Source organism: Pristiophorus japonicus, chromosome 16 (genome assembly GCF_044704955.1).
Source record: "Pristiophorus japonicus isolate sPriJap1 chromosome 16, sPriJap1.hap1, whole genome shotgun sequence".
NCBI lineage: Eukaryota > Metazoa > Chordata > Chondrichthyes > Pristiophoridae > Pristiophorus > Pristiophorus japonicus.
In genome coordinates, this window is record NC_091992.1 from 75008912 (window position 1) to 75023947 (window position 15036).

Genomic DNA, 15036 nt, shown 5'->3' on the forward strand with positions numbered 1-15036 from the left:
GAGCTGCACAATAGTCTGAGTCGAGTCATGGCTGCTCATCTCGCTGACTCTTTTACCAAAGAAAGAGACGGGTGCTGCGCCTTTATTGTTCTGGTACCCAGAGTACGACGGTCGGTGGTTCTCATCGCCGTCTTAGACACGGGAGTGGATCCTGGAGCACAAGGACTCCAGGCAATGGCACTGATTGTAGTTCAGGCCCTGCGAAGCCTTAGGCTCCCGTACTCAGCCCACTGAAAAGAGAACACCTCTCGTATTGGAGACCCCGCAGACTCAAGCCACTCTGCCAAACAGCCACGTCGACATTCAGCACACAATATAGTCGATCGAACAATCATTTCATTCATTTAGTAACAGTAGATTTTGTTATTGTACACTACATTTTGTGTATTTAAGATAGTATCTGACTGCTATCTGAATTTATGTTTATAAGTTATTGGAAGGGTCGAAGTGGGAGTGATGATCAACAGTATGATTTGGCCTGTTTCAAATTTACCAATTTAACACTGCTCTCGCAAATGACTTTCAGTGGGGTTATTAGTTCTTGCACGATTATTCGCTCGTTTAATTATTATCCCACTTAATTAGCATAGTGGAGACATAACTAAATGGACCTGTGTATATTGGACGCTGCATTCACTGTTTTTAATTTTAATGGTAGCTGCTGTTAACACAATTCATTTTATGTGTCGGCAATGTTCCTTCTAATTATTTTTCTGTGCGCGGTCCCTTTAAATTTTCTGCATGGTCTCCCATCCAGCGGCAGGAGCTGGTGAGCAGCATGTGTGGGACCTCGTGATTGGTGTGTTAGGGAGAATATTGCTGTGCAGCTCACCAAAAATTGTTAAATGGCCCTCCAGTCCAAATAATTGCCCACCCCATCAAACACTCCCAGGGTAGGTACAGCACGGGTTAGATACAAAGTAAAGCTCCGTCTACACTGTCCCATCAAACACTCCCAGGGCAGGTACAGCACGGGTTAGATACAGAGTAAAGCTCTCTCTACACTGTCCCATCACACACTCCCAGGGCAGTACAGCACGGGTTAGATACAGAGCAAAGCAGCCCTCTACACTACCTCAAAGGAGTGCCTTAAGGTTATAGGTCAGAGGTTGCATAGTGCAGAGCCCATTCTAGAGCACCGGTCCTATTGAGGCTGGAAGCACACCTTATCTCTCCTCACTTCCACACATCCTATCCCACAGGGATAATCTCATGGTGACTGACTTGTTTCCCCTTGTCTCTCTAGCCCGAGGGTACTGGGGCCAATTGCAGAGTGCCTACTGTCACCTCTACTGAGATCAGTTGACCCAGCACAGGCCTGCAATGGAACCTGGGATCTTGCTGCTCTCTGCAGCTTAATACTATACCAGATGGAATACTTACAAACTGAGCCACTGGGGAAGTTGTAAGGGGAATCTAGATAAGCACCTAAGAGGGAAAGGAATAGAAGGTTATGCTGATAAGCTGAGATGAAGAGTGGTGTGAGGAGGCTCGAGTGGAGTACAAACACCAGCACAGACCAGTTCGGCCGAGTGGCCTTGTTCTGTGCTGTAAATTCCATATCCTCTTTTTTTACTTTAAAACTTAGCCCTTGCTTGATCCCACCTCACGCTACACAGGCCAGAGATTGCTGGTAAATTATGTCATTCAATCACAGTAACTTAGGTACCGGAGCTGGAAGATCACTGTTCCGGTAATTTCCCATGGTACCCTTTGGTACTCCCTCCCACCCCAAACGAGACCGTGAGATTTGCTTACTTGAGTAGAGGCTTCTCCAGCTTGGGCGAGGGCCGTAAGCAGCTCAGGCAGGTGGCCATCAACAGACAAGCTCGCTGCCACTCCTCCATGTCAGGGTTCTTCCAGGTCTGGTTCGCCACCTGGCAGAAGATCTCATTCCGGAGTGTGGGATTTGATATTCCCTTCTGTGCAATAAAATTCCCAAGGATGATCTCCTTTCTGCCTTGGAGCAATTCATCTTGCATAAACCGCAGAACCTACAAAGAAGAGGGGGAACTTAAGAACTGCACGAAGCGTGAGGGCATTGGAGAGAGAGAACAACACTCAGAGGCTGACTGTTATAGGTAGAGCAGCACCGTTACAGACAGAGTCAGACCACTACAGTCAGACAGGGTGAGACTACTACTCAGACAGAGTGGAAATATACAAACATAGAAAATAGGTGCAGGAGTAGGCCATTCGGCCCTTCGAGCCTGCACCACCATTCAATAAGATCAGGGCTGATCATGCAACTTCAGTAGCCCATTTCTGCTTTCTCTCCATATCCCTTGATCCCTTTAGCCATAAAGGCCACATCTAACTCCCTTTTGAATATATCTAACGAACTGGACTCAACAACTTTCTGTGGTAGAGAAATCCAGACAGTCACAATTCTCTGAGTGAAGAAGTTTCTCCTCATCTCAGTCCTAAATGGCTTAACCCTTATCCTTAGACTGTGACCCCTGGTTCTGGAATTCCCCAACATCGGGAACATTCTTCCTGCATCTAACCTGTCCAATCCCGTCAGAATTTTATATGTTTCTATGCGATCCCCTCTCATTCTTCTAAATTTCAGTGAATATAAGCCTAGTCGATCCAGTCTTTCTTCATATGTCAGTCCTGCCATCCCGGGAATCAGTCTGATGAACCTTCACTGCACTCCCTCAATAGCAAGAATGTCTTTCCTCAGATTAGGAGACCAAAACTGGACACAATATTCCAAGTGTGGCCTGACCAAGGCCCTGTACAACTATAGTAAGACCACCCTGCTCCTATACTCAAATCCTCTCGCTATGAAGGCCAACATGCCATTTGCCTTCTTCACCGCCTGCTGTACCTGCATGCCAACTTTCAATGACTAATGTACCATGAAACCCAGGTCTCGTTGCACCTCCCCTTTTACTAATCTGTCACCATTCAGATAATATTCCACCTCCCTGTTTTTGCCACCAAAGTGGATAACCTCACATTTATCTACATTATACTGCATCTGCCATGCATTTGCCCACTCACCTAACCTGTCCAAGTCTCTCTACAGCCTCTTAGCATCCTTCTCACAGCTCACACTGCCACCCAGCTTAGTGTCATCTGCAAACTTGGAGATATTACATGTCCAAATCATTAACGTATATTGTAAACAGCTGGGGGCCCAGCACTGAACCTTGTGGTACCCCACTAGTCACTGCCTGCCATTCTGAAAAGGATCCGTTTATTCCCACTCTTTGCTTCCTGTCTGCCAACCAGTTCTCTATCCACGTTAATACATTACCTCCAATACCATGTGCTTTAATTTTGTACACTAATCTCTTGTGTGGGATCTTGTCAAAAGCCTTTTGAAAATCCAAATACACCACATCCACTGGTTCTCCCTTGTCCACTCTATTAGTTACATCCTCAAAAAATTCTAGATTTGTCAAGCATGATTTCCCTTTCATAAATCCATGCTGACTTGGACCGATCCTGTCGCTGCTTTCCAAATGCGCTGCTATTACGTCTTTAATAATTGATTCCAACATTTTCCCCACTGCCGATGTCAGGCTAACCGGTCTATAATTCCCTGTTTTCTCTCTCCCTCCTTTTTTAAAAAGTGGGGTTACATTAGCTGACCTCCAATCCATAGGAACTGATCCAGAGTCTGTAGACTGTTGGAAAATGACCACCATAGCGCCCACTATTTCTAGGGCCACTTCCTTAAGTACTCTGGGATGCAGACTATCAGGCCCTGGGGATTTATCGGCCTTCAATCCCATCAATTTCCCTAACACAATTTCCTGACTAATAAGGATTTCCTCCAGTTCCTCCTTCTCGCTAGACCCTCGGTCCCCTAGTATTTCCGGAAGGTTGTTTATGTATTCCTTCGTGAAGACAGAACCGAGGTATTTGTTGAATTGGTCTGCCATTTCTTTGTTCCCCATTATTAATTCACCTGATTCTGACTGCAAGGGACCTACTTTTGTCTTCACTAATCTTTTTATCTTCACATATCTATAGAAGCTTTTGCAGTAAGTTTTTATATTCCCAACAAGCTTCCCCTCCTAATTAAACCCTTTGCCCTCCTCTGCTGAATTCTAAATTTCTCCCAGTCCTCAGGACTGCTGCTTTTTCTGGCCAATTTATATGCCTCTTCCTTGGATTTAACACTATCCCTAATTTCCCTTGTTAGCCACGGTTGAGCCACCTTCCCCGTTTTATTTTTACGCCAGACAGGGATGTACAATTGCTGAAGTTCACTCATGTGATCTTTAAATGTCTGCCATTGCCTATCCACCGTCAACCCTTTAAGTATCATTCGCCAGTCTATCCTAGCCAATTCACGTCTCATACTATCAAAATCACCTTTCTTTAAGTTCAGGACCCTAGTTTCTGAATTAACTGTGTCACTCTCCATCTTAATGAAGAATTATACCATATTATGGTCACTCTTTCCCAATGGGCCTCGCACAACAAGATTGCCAATTAATCCTCTCTCATTACACAAGACCCAGTCTAGGATGGCCTGCTCTCTAGTTGATTCCTCGACATATTGGTTTAGAAAACCATCCCTATTACATTCCAGGAAATCCTCCTCCACCGTATTGCTACCAGTTTGGTTAGCTCAACCTATATGTACATTAAAGTCACCCATGATAGCTGCTGTACCTTTATTGCACGCATCCCTAATTTCCTGTTTGATGCCATCCCCAAACTCACTACTACTGTTTGGTGGTCTGTACGCAACTCCCACTAGCGTTTTCTGCCCTTTGGTGTTCCGCAGCTCTAACCATACAGATTCCACATCATCCAAGCTAATGTCCTTCCTTACTATTGCGTTAATCTCCTCTTTAACCAGCAACGATATCCCACCTCCTTTTCCTTTCTGTCTATCCTTCCTGAATATTGAATACCCCAGGATGTTGAGTTCCCAGCCTTGGTCACCCTGGAGCCATGTCTCCGTAATCCCAATTATATCATATCCGTTAACAGCTATCTGCGCAGTTAATTCATCCACCTTATTACGAATACTCCTCGCATTGAGACACAGAGCCTTCAGGCACTAACTACAGTCAGACAGAGTCAGACTACTACAGTCAGACAGCGTGGGACCATTACAAATTTTGACTGCTGCAGACAGAGATGGACCGTTGTAGAAAGTGTCAGACTACTGCATTCAGGCAGAATGGGATCATTACAGAGTCTGCCTATTACTGACAGAGTCTGACTGTTACAGGCAGAGTTGGACCATTACAGCCAGTGTCAGACTGTTGCAGAGAGACAGAGAAGCACTGTTACAGAAAAGGTGGAGCAGCAATATTACATGCCGACACTTACAGACAGAGTTGGATCATACAGACAAAGTCAGACTGTTACAAACAATGAAAGCAACACTGTTTTAACAGCACAGAGTGACCTTATCACAAACAGACCAAGGCAATACAGAGCATGTAAATAGACGCTGTGACTGACTTTTTAAATTGACATATCCAGGTATTGAGTACACCATTAAGGGTGAAAAGGATAAAAATGAAGATGAGGTAAATCAGAGAGCAATGATTAGTGTTAATATTTTGAAACGGTAACAATCCTATCATCGGATCAGCCCCTCAAGCCTATTCTGCTATTCAGTCAGATCATTGCTGATCTGTACTGCAACTCAAAAATCTATTGATCTCAGTCTTGAACATTTCATTTAACCATCAGCATCCACAGCGTTTTTGGAGGAGAGAGTTCCAGATTTCCACAACCCTTTGTGTGGAATATGTGCTTCCTGATTTTACTCCTGAACGGCCTAGCTCTAATTTTAAGGTTCTGCCCTCTTGCTCTGAACTCCCCCACCAGAGGAAATAGTTTCTATCTGTCTTATCAATTCTTCTAAACATCTTAAACAGTTCAATTAGATCACTGCTTAATCTTCAATACTCAAGGTAAATTAAGCCTAGCCTATACAATCTGACATAATTTATCCCTTTTAGCCCCGGTGTGATTCCGGTGAATCCGTGCTGCACCCACTCACTCATTCCGAGGCCAATATATTCTTCCTGAGGTGGGGTGCCCGGAACTGAATGCTACACTCCAGATGGGGTCTGACCAAGGCTCTGTACAACTGAAGCATAACTTGCTCCCCTTTGTGTTCCAGCCCCCTTGAGATAAATACCAACATCCCATTCGCCTTTTTGATTACTTTTTGTACCTGTGTACGAGCTTTTAGTGATTCCTGTACATGGAGCCTTAAATCTCTGTACTCTGCTATAGTTCCTCGCTTCTCATCATTAAGAAAATATTCTGATTTGCCTTTCTTAGATCCAAGGTGGGTAACCTCACACTTCCCCACTTTGAACTTCATCTGCCACAGTTTTGCCCCCTCATTTAATCTGCCGATATTCCTTTGTAACTTTCTGCTCCCATCTGCACAACATACTGTGGGGCCGACATTGCCCTGTGCCCCATTAAGGGGTGGTAACATTCCGGGCCGGGGTCAGTTATCGCCAGGGCCGGAAGTCGTTCCTCCTCTGCGCCCCTCAACCGATGTGGTGCGCTGTTTCAGGCTCTCCAGCTCGGAGGGGCGCTCCCGAGGCATCAGCGCAGCGTTGAGTCCAGTGCCCAAGAGGTCAGCACTACGTGGAAGTTCCGCGTAGCGCTAATGCACCACAATGCCCCTCCCCTTCTCTTCAGTTAAAGGGGAGGGCTGCTGCGGACTCTGCAGACCCTTTGGTGGCCAGCACTGAGCCACCAGGGACGCGCTCGACCGGGACAGCGGCCTGACACGCAAAGAAGAGTAATGGGGCACCCCTTAAAGGGGAGGCCTTTAGCACTCCGTTTTCAGTGCTGGGATGGTCGATCACATCCCTGGCCCAATTTTGCATCGGGGGCTGAACCTCCGGGCCAGGCACAGGAAGTCCCGGCCCCTGAAGGTTACCACCCCCATTCGGAGAGAAAGGCAATTTCTAGTCCTTAGTGCCATCTTCAAACTTGAATATACAATTCTCTGGGCTCATTATCACCAAGAAATAGGCAGTGTTTCGACTAAAAAAAGGTTAAGCTGCGTCACCTGCAAATTGTCTGGGATACATGCAAAATTAGATCGAACTCCTCACTAAATTGATTGTAGTCATGATTTTTGTCTAAAAACTCAAACTGATTGGTGTTACACTGAAAAGCTGGACCAATATCAGGAGCAGTCTTATTGCAAGTCATGATTGACACATTGCAGCACCTCATTGTCAGGATTGTTGTGTGTGCATCTGCCCCAACAGCTAACCAAACACTAGTTAGAAGACATCGTAGGAAACATGTCAGACTGGATACGGAGGGAGAGAGCCCGTAGGTTCTCCGATGATGCTCTGGAGGTTTTGGTGTTCGCAGTGAAGAGGAGGCGGGTGGTCCTGTACCTGCCAGGAGGATCTCGCCACATGTCTGCCGCCATATGTGGTGGGAGATAGCGGAACACGTCACGTGCAGCACTGTGGTCCCCAGGACGCACATCAAGTGCAGGAAAAAGTTTAACGAAGTCAGGGTGAGGAAAGATTTCAACAAAGGCTACATACCACCAACTGTACCAGAAGCTTTGCACACTATGGGGAATGGTAGCATAGCAGTAACATCACTGGACTAGTAATCTAGATGCCTGGACAATTGATCCAGACACACAAGTTCAAATCCCACCACGGCAGCTGGGGAATTTAAATTCAGTTAATTAAATAAATCTGGAATAAAAATCTAGTGTTGGTAATGGTGACCATGAAACTGCTGGATTGTCGTAAATACCCATCTGGTTCACGAATGTCTTTGAGGGGAGGACATCTGCCATCCTTACCCGGTCTGACATATGTGACTCCAGACCCACTGCAATGTGGTTGACTCTTAAATGGCTTAGCAAGCCACTCAGTTGTACACAACCACTACGAAAAACAATAATAAGTATAAAACCGGCTGGATCGACCTCGGCACAGACTGCGAACATGACAGTGGCACATCCAGCTCAATCGACCCTGCAAAGTCACCAACATCTGGGGACGTGTCAAAATGGGAGAGCTGTCCCACAGACTAGTCAAGCAATAGCCTGACGTAGTCATACTCACAGAATCATACCTTCCCAGACTCCTCCATCACCATCCCTGGGTATCTGTTCCACCGGCAGGACAGATCCACCAGGGGTGGCGACACAGTGGTATACAGTCAGGAGGGAGTGGCCCTGGGAGTCCTCAACATTGACTCTGGACACCATGAGGTTTCATGGCTTCAGGTCAAGCATGGGCAAGGAAATCTCCTGTTGATTACCACCTACCGCCCTCCCTCAGCTGATGAATCAGTACTCCTCCAGGTTGAACACCACTTGGAAGAAGCACTGAGTGTAGCAAGGACACAGAATATACTCTGGGCTGAGTCCTGAAGGACATAGCTGCCAGTCTGGGCCTGCAGGTGGTGAAAGAACAAGTGTCTCACCTCCTGACTCCCCAAAGCCTTTCCACCATCTACAAGGCACAAGTCAGGAGTGTGATGGAATATTCTCCACTTGCCTAGATGAGTGAAGCTCCAACAACACTCGAGAAGCTCGACACCATCCTGGACAAAGCAGTCCGCTTGATTCGCACTTCATCCACTCCCTCCACCACCGGCGCACTGTGGCTGCAGTGTGTACCATCTACACGATGAAGATGCACTGCAGCAACTCGCCACGGCTTCTTCGGCAACACCTTCCAAACCCGCGACCTGTACCACCGAGAAGGACAAGGGCAGCAGGCGCATGGGAACACCACCACCTCCACATTCCCTTCCAAGTCACACACTATCCTGACTTGGAAATATATCGCCATTCCTTCATCGTCGCTGGGTCACAATCCTGGAACAACCTCCCTAACAGCACTGTGGGAGCACCTTCACCACACGGACTGCAGCGGTTCAAGAAGGTGGCTCATCACCACCTTCTCAAGGGCAATTAGGGATGGTCAATAAATGCCGGCTTTGCCAGCGACACACACATCCCAGAATGAATAAAAAAAACACTGCTCAATGCACCACACCCCGAGCGCTCACCCACCACCAATCTCTACCTAGCAACACTCACACCCACACCTCACACCTTGCATACAATGACAGCTACTCAACTATGGCAAGCACATCACCCAAACACATTGCACCACACTCTCTGACACACTTCCCTTGCTCTTGCAGGCTGAGGTCGCTCACAATCGCTGGGAGCAGGAGTGGACAGGCGGGGTCCATGCCAACATTGAAGAGCTGAGCCAGCTGGAAAGTCGAGAGCTGGAGATCATTGGGCGGCAGGTCTGTGGCCACCGGCAATGTTGACCTCCCTTGGGGACAGCAACGGTATGTTCATTCCTAATCCTTCTTCTCAAATCCCACTTTCCCCTCAGCCCACAGTCTTTTCTCACTTTCCAGCTACTCATGCTGCATGCATGCATTTCTGTCTTCCCACCCTTTCCTCTCACCATAACCTGACTGTTGTGCCTTTCGGCTTTCAGATAATCAGCAAGCACCCGAGCAGCCTGTCTCCATGGGCACCACAGCGAGCGGAGGGTGGAGGAGAGGAGAAGGAAGAAACAGCGTCATTGCATCTCTCACTCGAAGACACCAGCTCAGATACTGGCACTACATGTTTTTGAGAGGCTAGTGTAGTAGCGGGATCTGCACAGGGGTGAGGCACCGGGCACTCATGGGCTGCAGCAAGGCCAGGGGGAAAAAGGTAGCTCGGGTGCCAGCTTCCCGGAGGGTGAATTCGCATGTGAGTTCTGCAGCACAGGACTCAGATGAGGACCTCTATGGGGAGGCCTTTAGAAGAAGGATGATGGGCATGCACACGGAAATGATAGATGCAATGGCAGGGCTGCCAGGTAGCCTCTCGGCAATGTCAAGGAACATTGCACGGGGCTCTGCGCAGAGCATGGAGCCCAGGATTTCCAGTATGGAAATGATGGTGCACTCCCAGAGAGACCATGGTGACCCAGAGGTGATGGCGTGCATGATGAGCGATGTTGCAGCACAGGCAGAAGCAACCCAACTTCTTAGCGCTGCAGCATAAGTTCAGACTGCTCTCGTGCAGTCTCAGCTTGAAGATGCCCAAGCTCTGGCTGCTACCATCGTGGTTGGGTCTACCAACGTCGACCGGGATTTTCAGGGTGTCGCAGCAGGCCAGCAATCTGTGCTACAACAGATTGCTGAGGATGCTGAGGCGCCGCCCCAGGGGAGCAGCAGTATGTTGTGGAACAGGAACCTGCTGTCTTCTCTCAGCATGGCAGCATTCCTGCTCTGCACCACTGGCACTCACTCCGGCATTGCCCTTGCAGCTGCCTGTCAGCCCAGACTGTTGCCGCACATGCCAAGGTGGTGCAGTCTACAGCCGAGCCTTCTAGGGCCAGAGTTGGTCAAGGTCGTCCTGCCAGGCCATCTGAAGTGTCCCGCACAGAAACTCAGCAGACTTCCACCAGCCCTGCTGCAGCCACTGGGGGAGTGCTACGTAAGAGCACGAGATCAGCAAAGGGCACACAAAAGACAGGCACTAAGGGATTGCACAGGGATGATTACTTAATAGTATTCATGTAAATTTGTGTCAGATGATTATAGATACATTTATTAATTGTGTTTGGAATCTTTTGTGGTGCCTCAATTCAGCTTTGTGTCTAGGAGGACGCTGATGGAATGATGGGGATGTGGTGAGCTCCGGGCATCTGGGCTTCATTCATACGAATCGGAGACTGATGAGCCAGTCACAGACAGCCCGTCTGGAAGGCCGATTGTCTATCTGCCTCCTCCCTCCCTTCTCGTCTCCTCTCCCTTGTCCTCCTCCTGAGGTGATCCCGCAATGCCTGGAGGCAAGGGTTGCGCCCTCATGATGGCCAAGTTGTGGAGCATTTAGCAGACCACCACAAAATGTGATACCCGCTCAGCCGAGTACTGGAAGGATTCTCCCGAGCAGTCAAGGCAGCGAAACCGTTGCTTCAGCAGGCCGATGGTCTGCTCGATGATTTTCCTGGTGGCAGAATGGCTCTCATTGTAGGAGTGCTGAGCACAAGTGTTAGGGTTGCGGAGGAGAATCAGGAGCCAGATGGAGAACGGATAGCACTTGTCTTCGACTAGCCGGCCACGAGCTTGACGCGGTGGCTGGAAGAGAGCTGGCACATCGGTTTGGTGCAGGATGAAGGCATCGTGGTTGCTGCCAGGATAGCGGGCATTGACATTGAGGATTCGCTGTGTGTGGTCGCACACCAGCTACACATTAAGTGAGTGGTATCCTTTGCGGTTACGGAAGTTCTCAGGATTGTGATGCGGTGCCCGCAAAGCCACGTGGGTGCAGCTGATGGCACCCTGCACCATGGGGAAGCTAGCTATCCTGGCAAAGCCACATACATGCTCGTGCTGCTTCTCTCTGGTGAGCGGGAAGCCAATGTAATCCCTTCTCCTGCTGTAGAGAGCCTCAGTGACCTCCCAGATGCAGCGAGGGACGGCGAACTGCAAGATATTAGATATGACCCCTGTTGCAGACTGGAAGGATTGGCTATGGGGAGAGCCGTGGTCGCCCTGGTCTGAGGCTGGAGGTCTGGTTGCAGGAGGTGGCAGAGTTCTGTGACTACCTCCTTGGTGAAGCAAAGCCTCCGAATACCCTGCTCCTCGCTTAATTGAAGGTAGAAGTGCTGTCAGTAGACCCGAGGAGGGTATGGTCTCCTGTTGAATGCCCGGATGGCCTCCTCCTGTCTTTGCGCACATGTTCCGTCTTTCTCGGTGGCTCCGCTCCCTCTGCCATAGATCCTGCTGGGTGAGGTCGACGGCCAGTACAGATCCCCATGATTTTAGCAAGTGTAGGACGAAGCGTTTCAAAAATAATGATGGAGTTTTATATTTTCCAGAGCACTCCCTGATACCAATTCACCTTGAAATGACTAAAGAAATCTCTTGCAGTTGCAGGAAGTAGCACACGGCCACTCAAACTGCATAACCCTGTCAGGTGCTAAGTTGGGAGATCGGGCATCAAGTGAGCGTTGCACACTCACTGACGTCCTGATCTTCGTGATTGCGATGTCCACGGTGAGCGAGTTTAGCGGCAGCGCTAGCGGCGACATGGATATGGCATGCACCGCTGGAACCGCCATCAGCTGCCGGTAGAACGCCGACTGGTGTTTTTGCATCATCTCCTAGCGCCAATGTGTGGCGCTAAACAGACAAATTTCACTCCCTCTATTCCTTCAAGTCATTTTATATATATATATATATGGGGATAGGCTGAGGCCCCAGTACAGATACCAGGAGAACACCAGTTGTTACATCCCGCCAATCAGATAATTAACCCTTTATCCTTACTCTGTCTCCTACCTCCCAACTCGTCAGCTGTGACTCAGTGGGCAGCACACTCACCTCTGAATCAGAAAGTTGTGGGTTCAAATCCCACTCCAGGGACTTGAGCACATAAATCCAGGCTGACACTCTAGTGCAGTGCTGAGTGAGTGCTGCACTGTCGGAGGTGCCGTCTTTTGGATGAGACATTAAACCGAGGCCCCATCTGCCCTCTCAGGTGGGTGTAAAAGATCTCATGGCACTATTTCAAAGAAGAGCAGGGGGAGTTATCCTTGGTGTCCTGGCCAATATTTATCCCTCAATCAACAGTAACAAATACTGATTATCTGGTCATTATCACATTGCTGTTTGTGGGAGCTTGCTGTGCACAAATTGGGTGCTACGTTTTCCACATTACAACAGTGACTACATTTCAAAAGTACTTCATTGGCTGTAAAGCACTTTGAGACGTCCGGTGGTGGTGAATGGTGCTATATAAATGCAAGTCCTTCTTTATTTTCTTTCAACCAATTTCCAACCCATGTGACAAGATTGTCTCCAATACTATGCAATTATATTATTGCTAATAATTTCTTGCGCAAAACCTAATCAAACATCTGTAAACTATCAATCAATCCGAGATTTTGCAGTGAAATGCATTCAATAATGATGCAGTCATGCATCTCAGGCAGTATGATCACCATCATATCATTAACTCTCGCACTGAAAGAGACCTCACAACTTGATTTCTGTTCCTCCATGCTCCTGCGCGAGGCTGTCCAACTTCATTATGACTGTTTTTTAACAAGCTCTTAACTAGTAACTTTACAGTATAATTTCCTTATACCCACTTCAAGCTGTGAACAGGACTGAGGGTTGGGTGATCACAGATCACTTTCTACCTGCTATGATCACCTGTTTACCCATCTTTACCTGCACAAGAACATTAACAGCCAGGTGGGGGGAATGGCTCTTGGTAACAGGAGGTTTGAGTTTTCAAAATCCAAGGGCTGCAGAAGGAAGAGAAAACTGAGGTCCTTGGAAAGAGGGAGGCAATGAGTTCACAATTGGCACAGCTTAGCAAATTGGTTGCAGAATGTGAGAGTTGGTACTCACCAGTTTGAAGAGTTCCACAGCTGCTTGTCTCTCTCTCCCCTCCAGGTGAGTGAAGGGTTGCTGTAGAGGTTGGTTCAGTACCTGTAATTGAGGGACCTGCACATGAGAGGAAACACAATTCATCACTTTGAATGATGTACATCTACTTGATATTTGTTTTTCAATTCTTCCCTTCCCTCTTGAAAGCTCTGACTTTTGCTAGGTGTAGTTCCACAAGTGCCCTGCATATAGCCATTCTTTATCCGTGGCCCTCGACCGTGATCACCTGGCTATTCAACTGTGGAGGGCATTGTGGTCGAGCCCAATCTTGTCTTCACCTGGCATCCACACAAATGCATTTCTCAGGGTTGCTGAGGCATCACTATTGCTGCCCTAGCTGATATTAGCAACTCAGAACATATGTGCATAAGAAATAGGAGCAGGAGTAGGCTATTAAGCCTCTCGAGCCTGCTCTGCCATTCAATAAGATCATGGCTGATTTTCTCAACCCCACTTTCCTGCACTGTCCCCATATTCCTTGATTTCCTTAATATGCAAAAATCTAGTGATATCTGTCTTGAATATACTCAAGGACTGAGCATCCACAGCCCTCTGGGGTAGAGAATTCCAAAGATTCACCACCCTCTGAGTGAAGAAGTTTCTGCTCATCTCAGTCCTAAATGGCCGACCCCTTATTCTGAGACTGTGACCCCTGTTTCTACAGGCAGAGGAAACATCCTCCTTGCATCTACCCTGTCAAGGCCTGCAAGAATTTTGTATGTATCAGTGAGACGCAGCACAGAGAGGGAACCAAAGCTTCTGGTCTGTATGGCTTTGTGCTACCTAGAGTGCAGCCTTTACTCCCTAAGCCATTAGGGGAGCTATCAAGTTTCAATAAAGAATTTTCTAGCCAGCAGGCTATTCTAGACACTGATGAGATCCTCTATGTTATCATCCATGGTATCACGTACTGAGCATCTTTTACTACCCAGATTTAAGGATCAGGCTTTGTGGCAATGAATATATAATAGATAAACAGGGACCTACCAATCTAAGCCATAAGCTGCCTCAACTGAATCCAAGGAAAAAGACCACATTCCTATTTGACATCTGAGTACATTTTACAAATGCTGCTCTCGGCATGGAGCCTCATACGTGGAGCGGCAAACCAGTCCCACCCACCCTTTCCCTCAATGACTATCTGTCCCACCTATGACAGGGACTGTGGTTCTCATATAGGACTGTATAGCTACCTAGAGTTAAAGCAAGTCTTCCTCGATTCCGAGGGACTGCCTATGATGATGATCACATATCTGGAGCGTTTATCGTGCAATTGTGGGCACAGCCTCCATGTAAAGAAAGAAAGACTTGCATTTATATAGCACCTTTTTAAGCCTATAGGACGCCCCAAAATGCCTCACAACCAATGAAGAACTTTTGAAGTGTAGTCATTTGTTGTATAGTTAAGCACGGCAGCCAATGTGCGCACAGCAAAGATGCACAAGCAGCAAATGAGATAATGATCATATAATCTGATTTTGGTGGTGTTGGTTGAGGGATAAATCTGGGCCAGTACTCCTCCATTTGTTGAATAGTGCCATGGCATCTTTTACATCTGCCTGAAAAGAGGGGACCTCGCTTTAATGTCTCATCCGAAAGACGGCACCTCTGACAGTGCAGCAC

General features: G+C 47.7%; 1 protein-coding gene across 1 annotated transcript in view; it reads right to left on the minus strand.

The window, feature by feature from the left end:
- The window catches only part of myo15b (myosin XVB), a 480192-nt gene that overhangs the window by 223074 nt on the left and 242082 nt on the right, over window positions 1-15036 (minus strand). The window contains exons 30-31 of the mRNA XM_070856827.1: window positions 13375-13470; window positions 1759-1994 (exon numbers count right to left, since the gene is read on the minus strand). Of these exons, the coding sequence (XP_070712928.1) occupies window positions 1759-1994; window positions 13375-13470 (332 nt within the window). The remainder of the gene's footprint in view (window positions 1-1758; window positions 1995-13374; window positions 13471-15036) is intronic.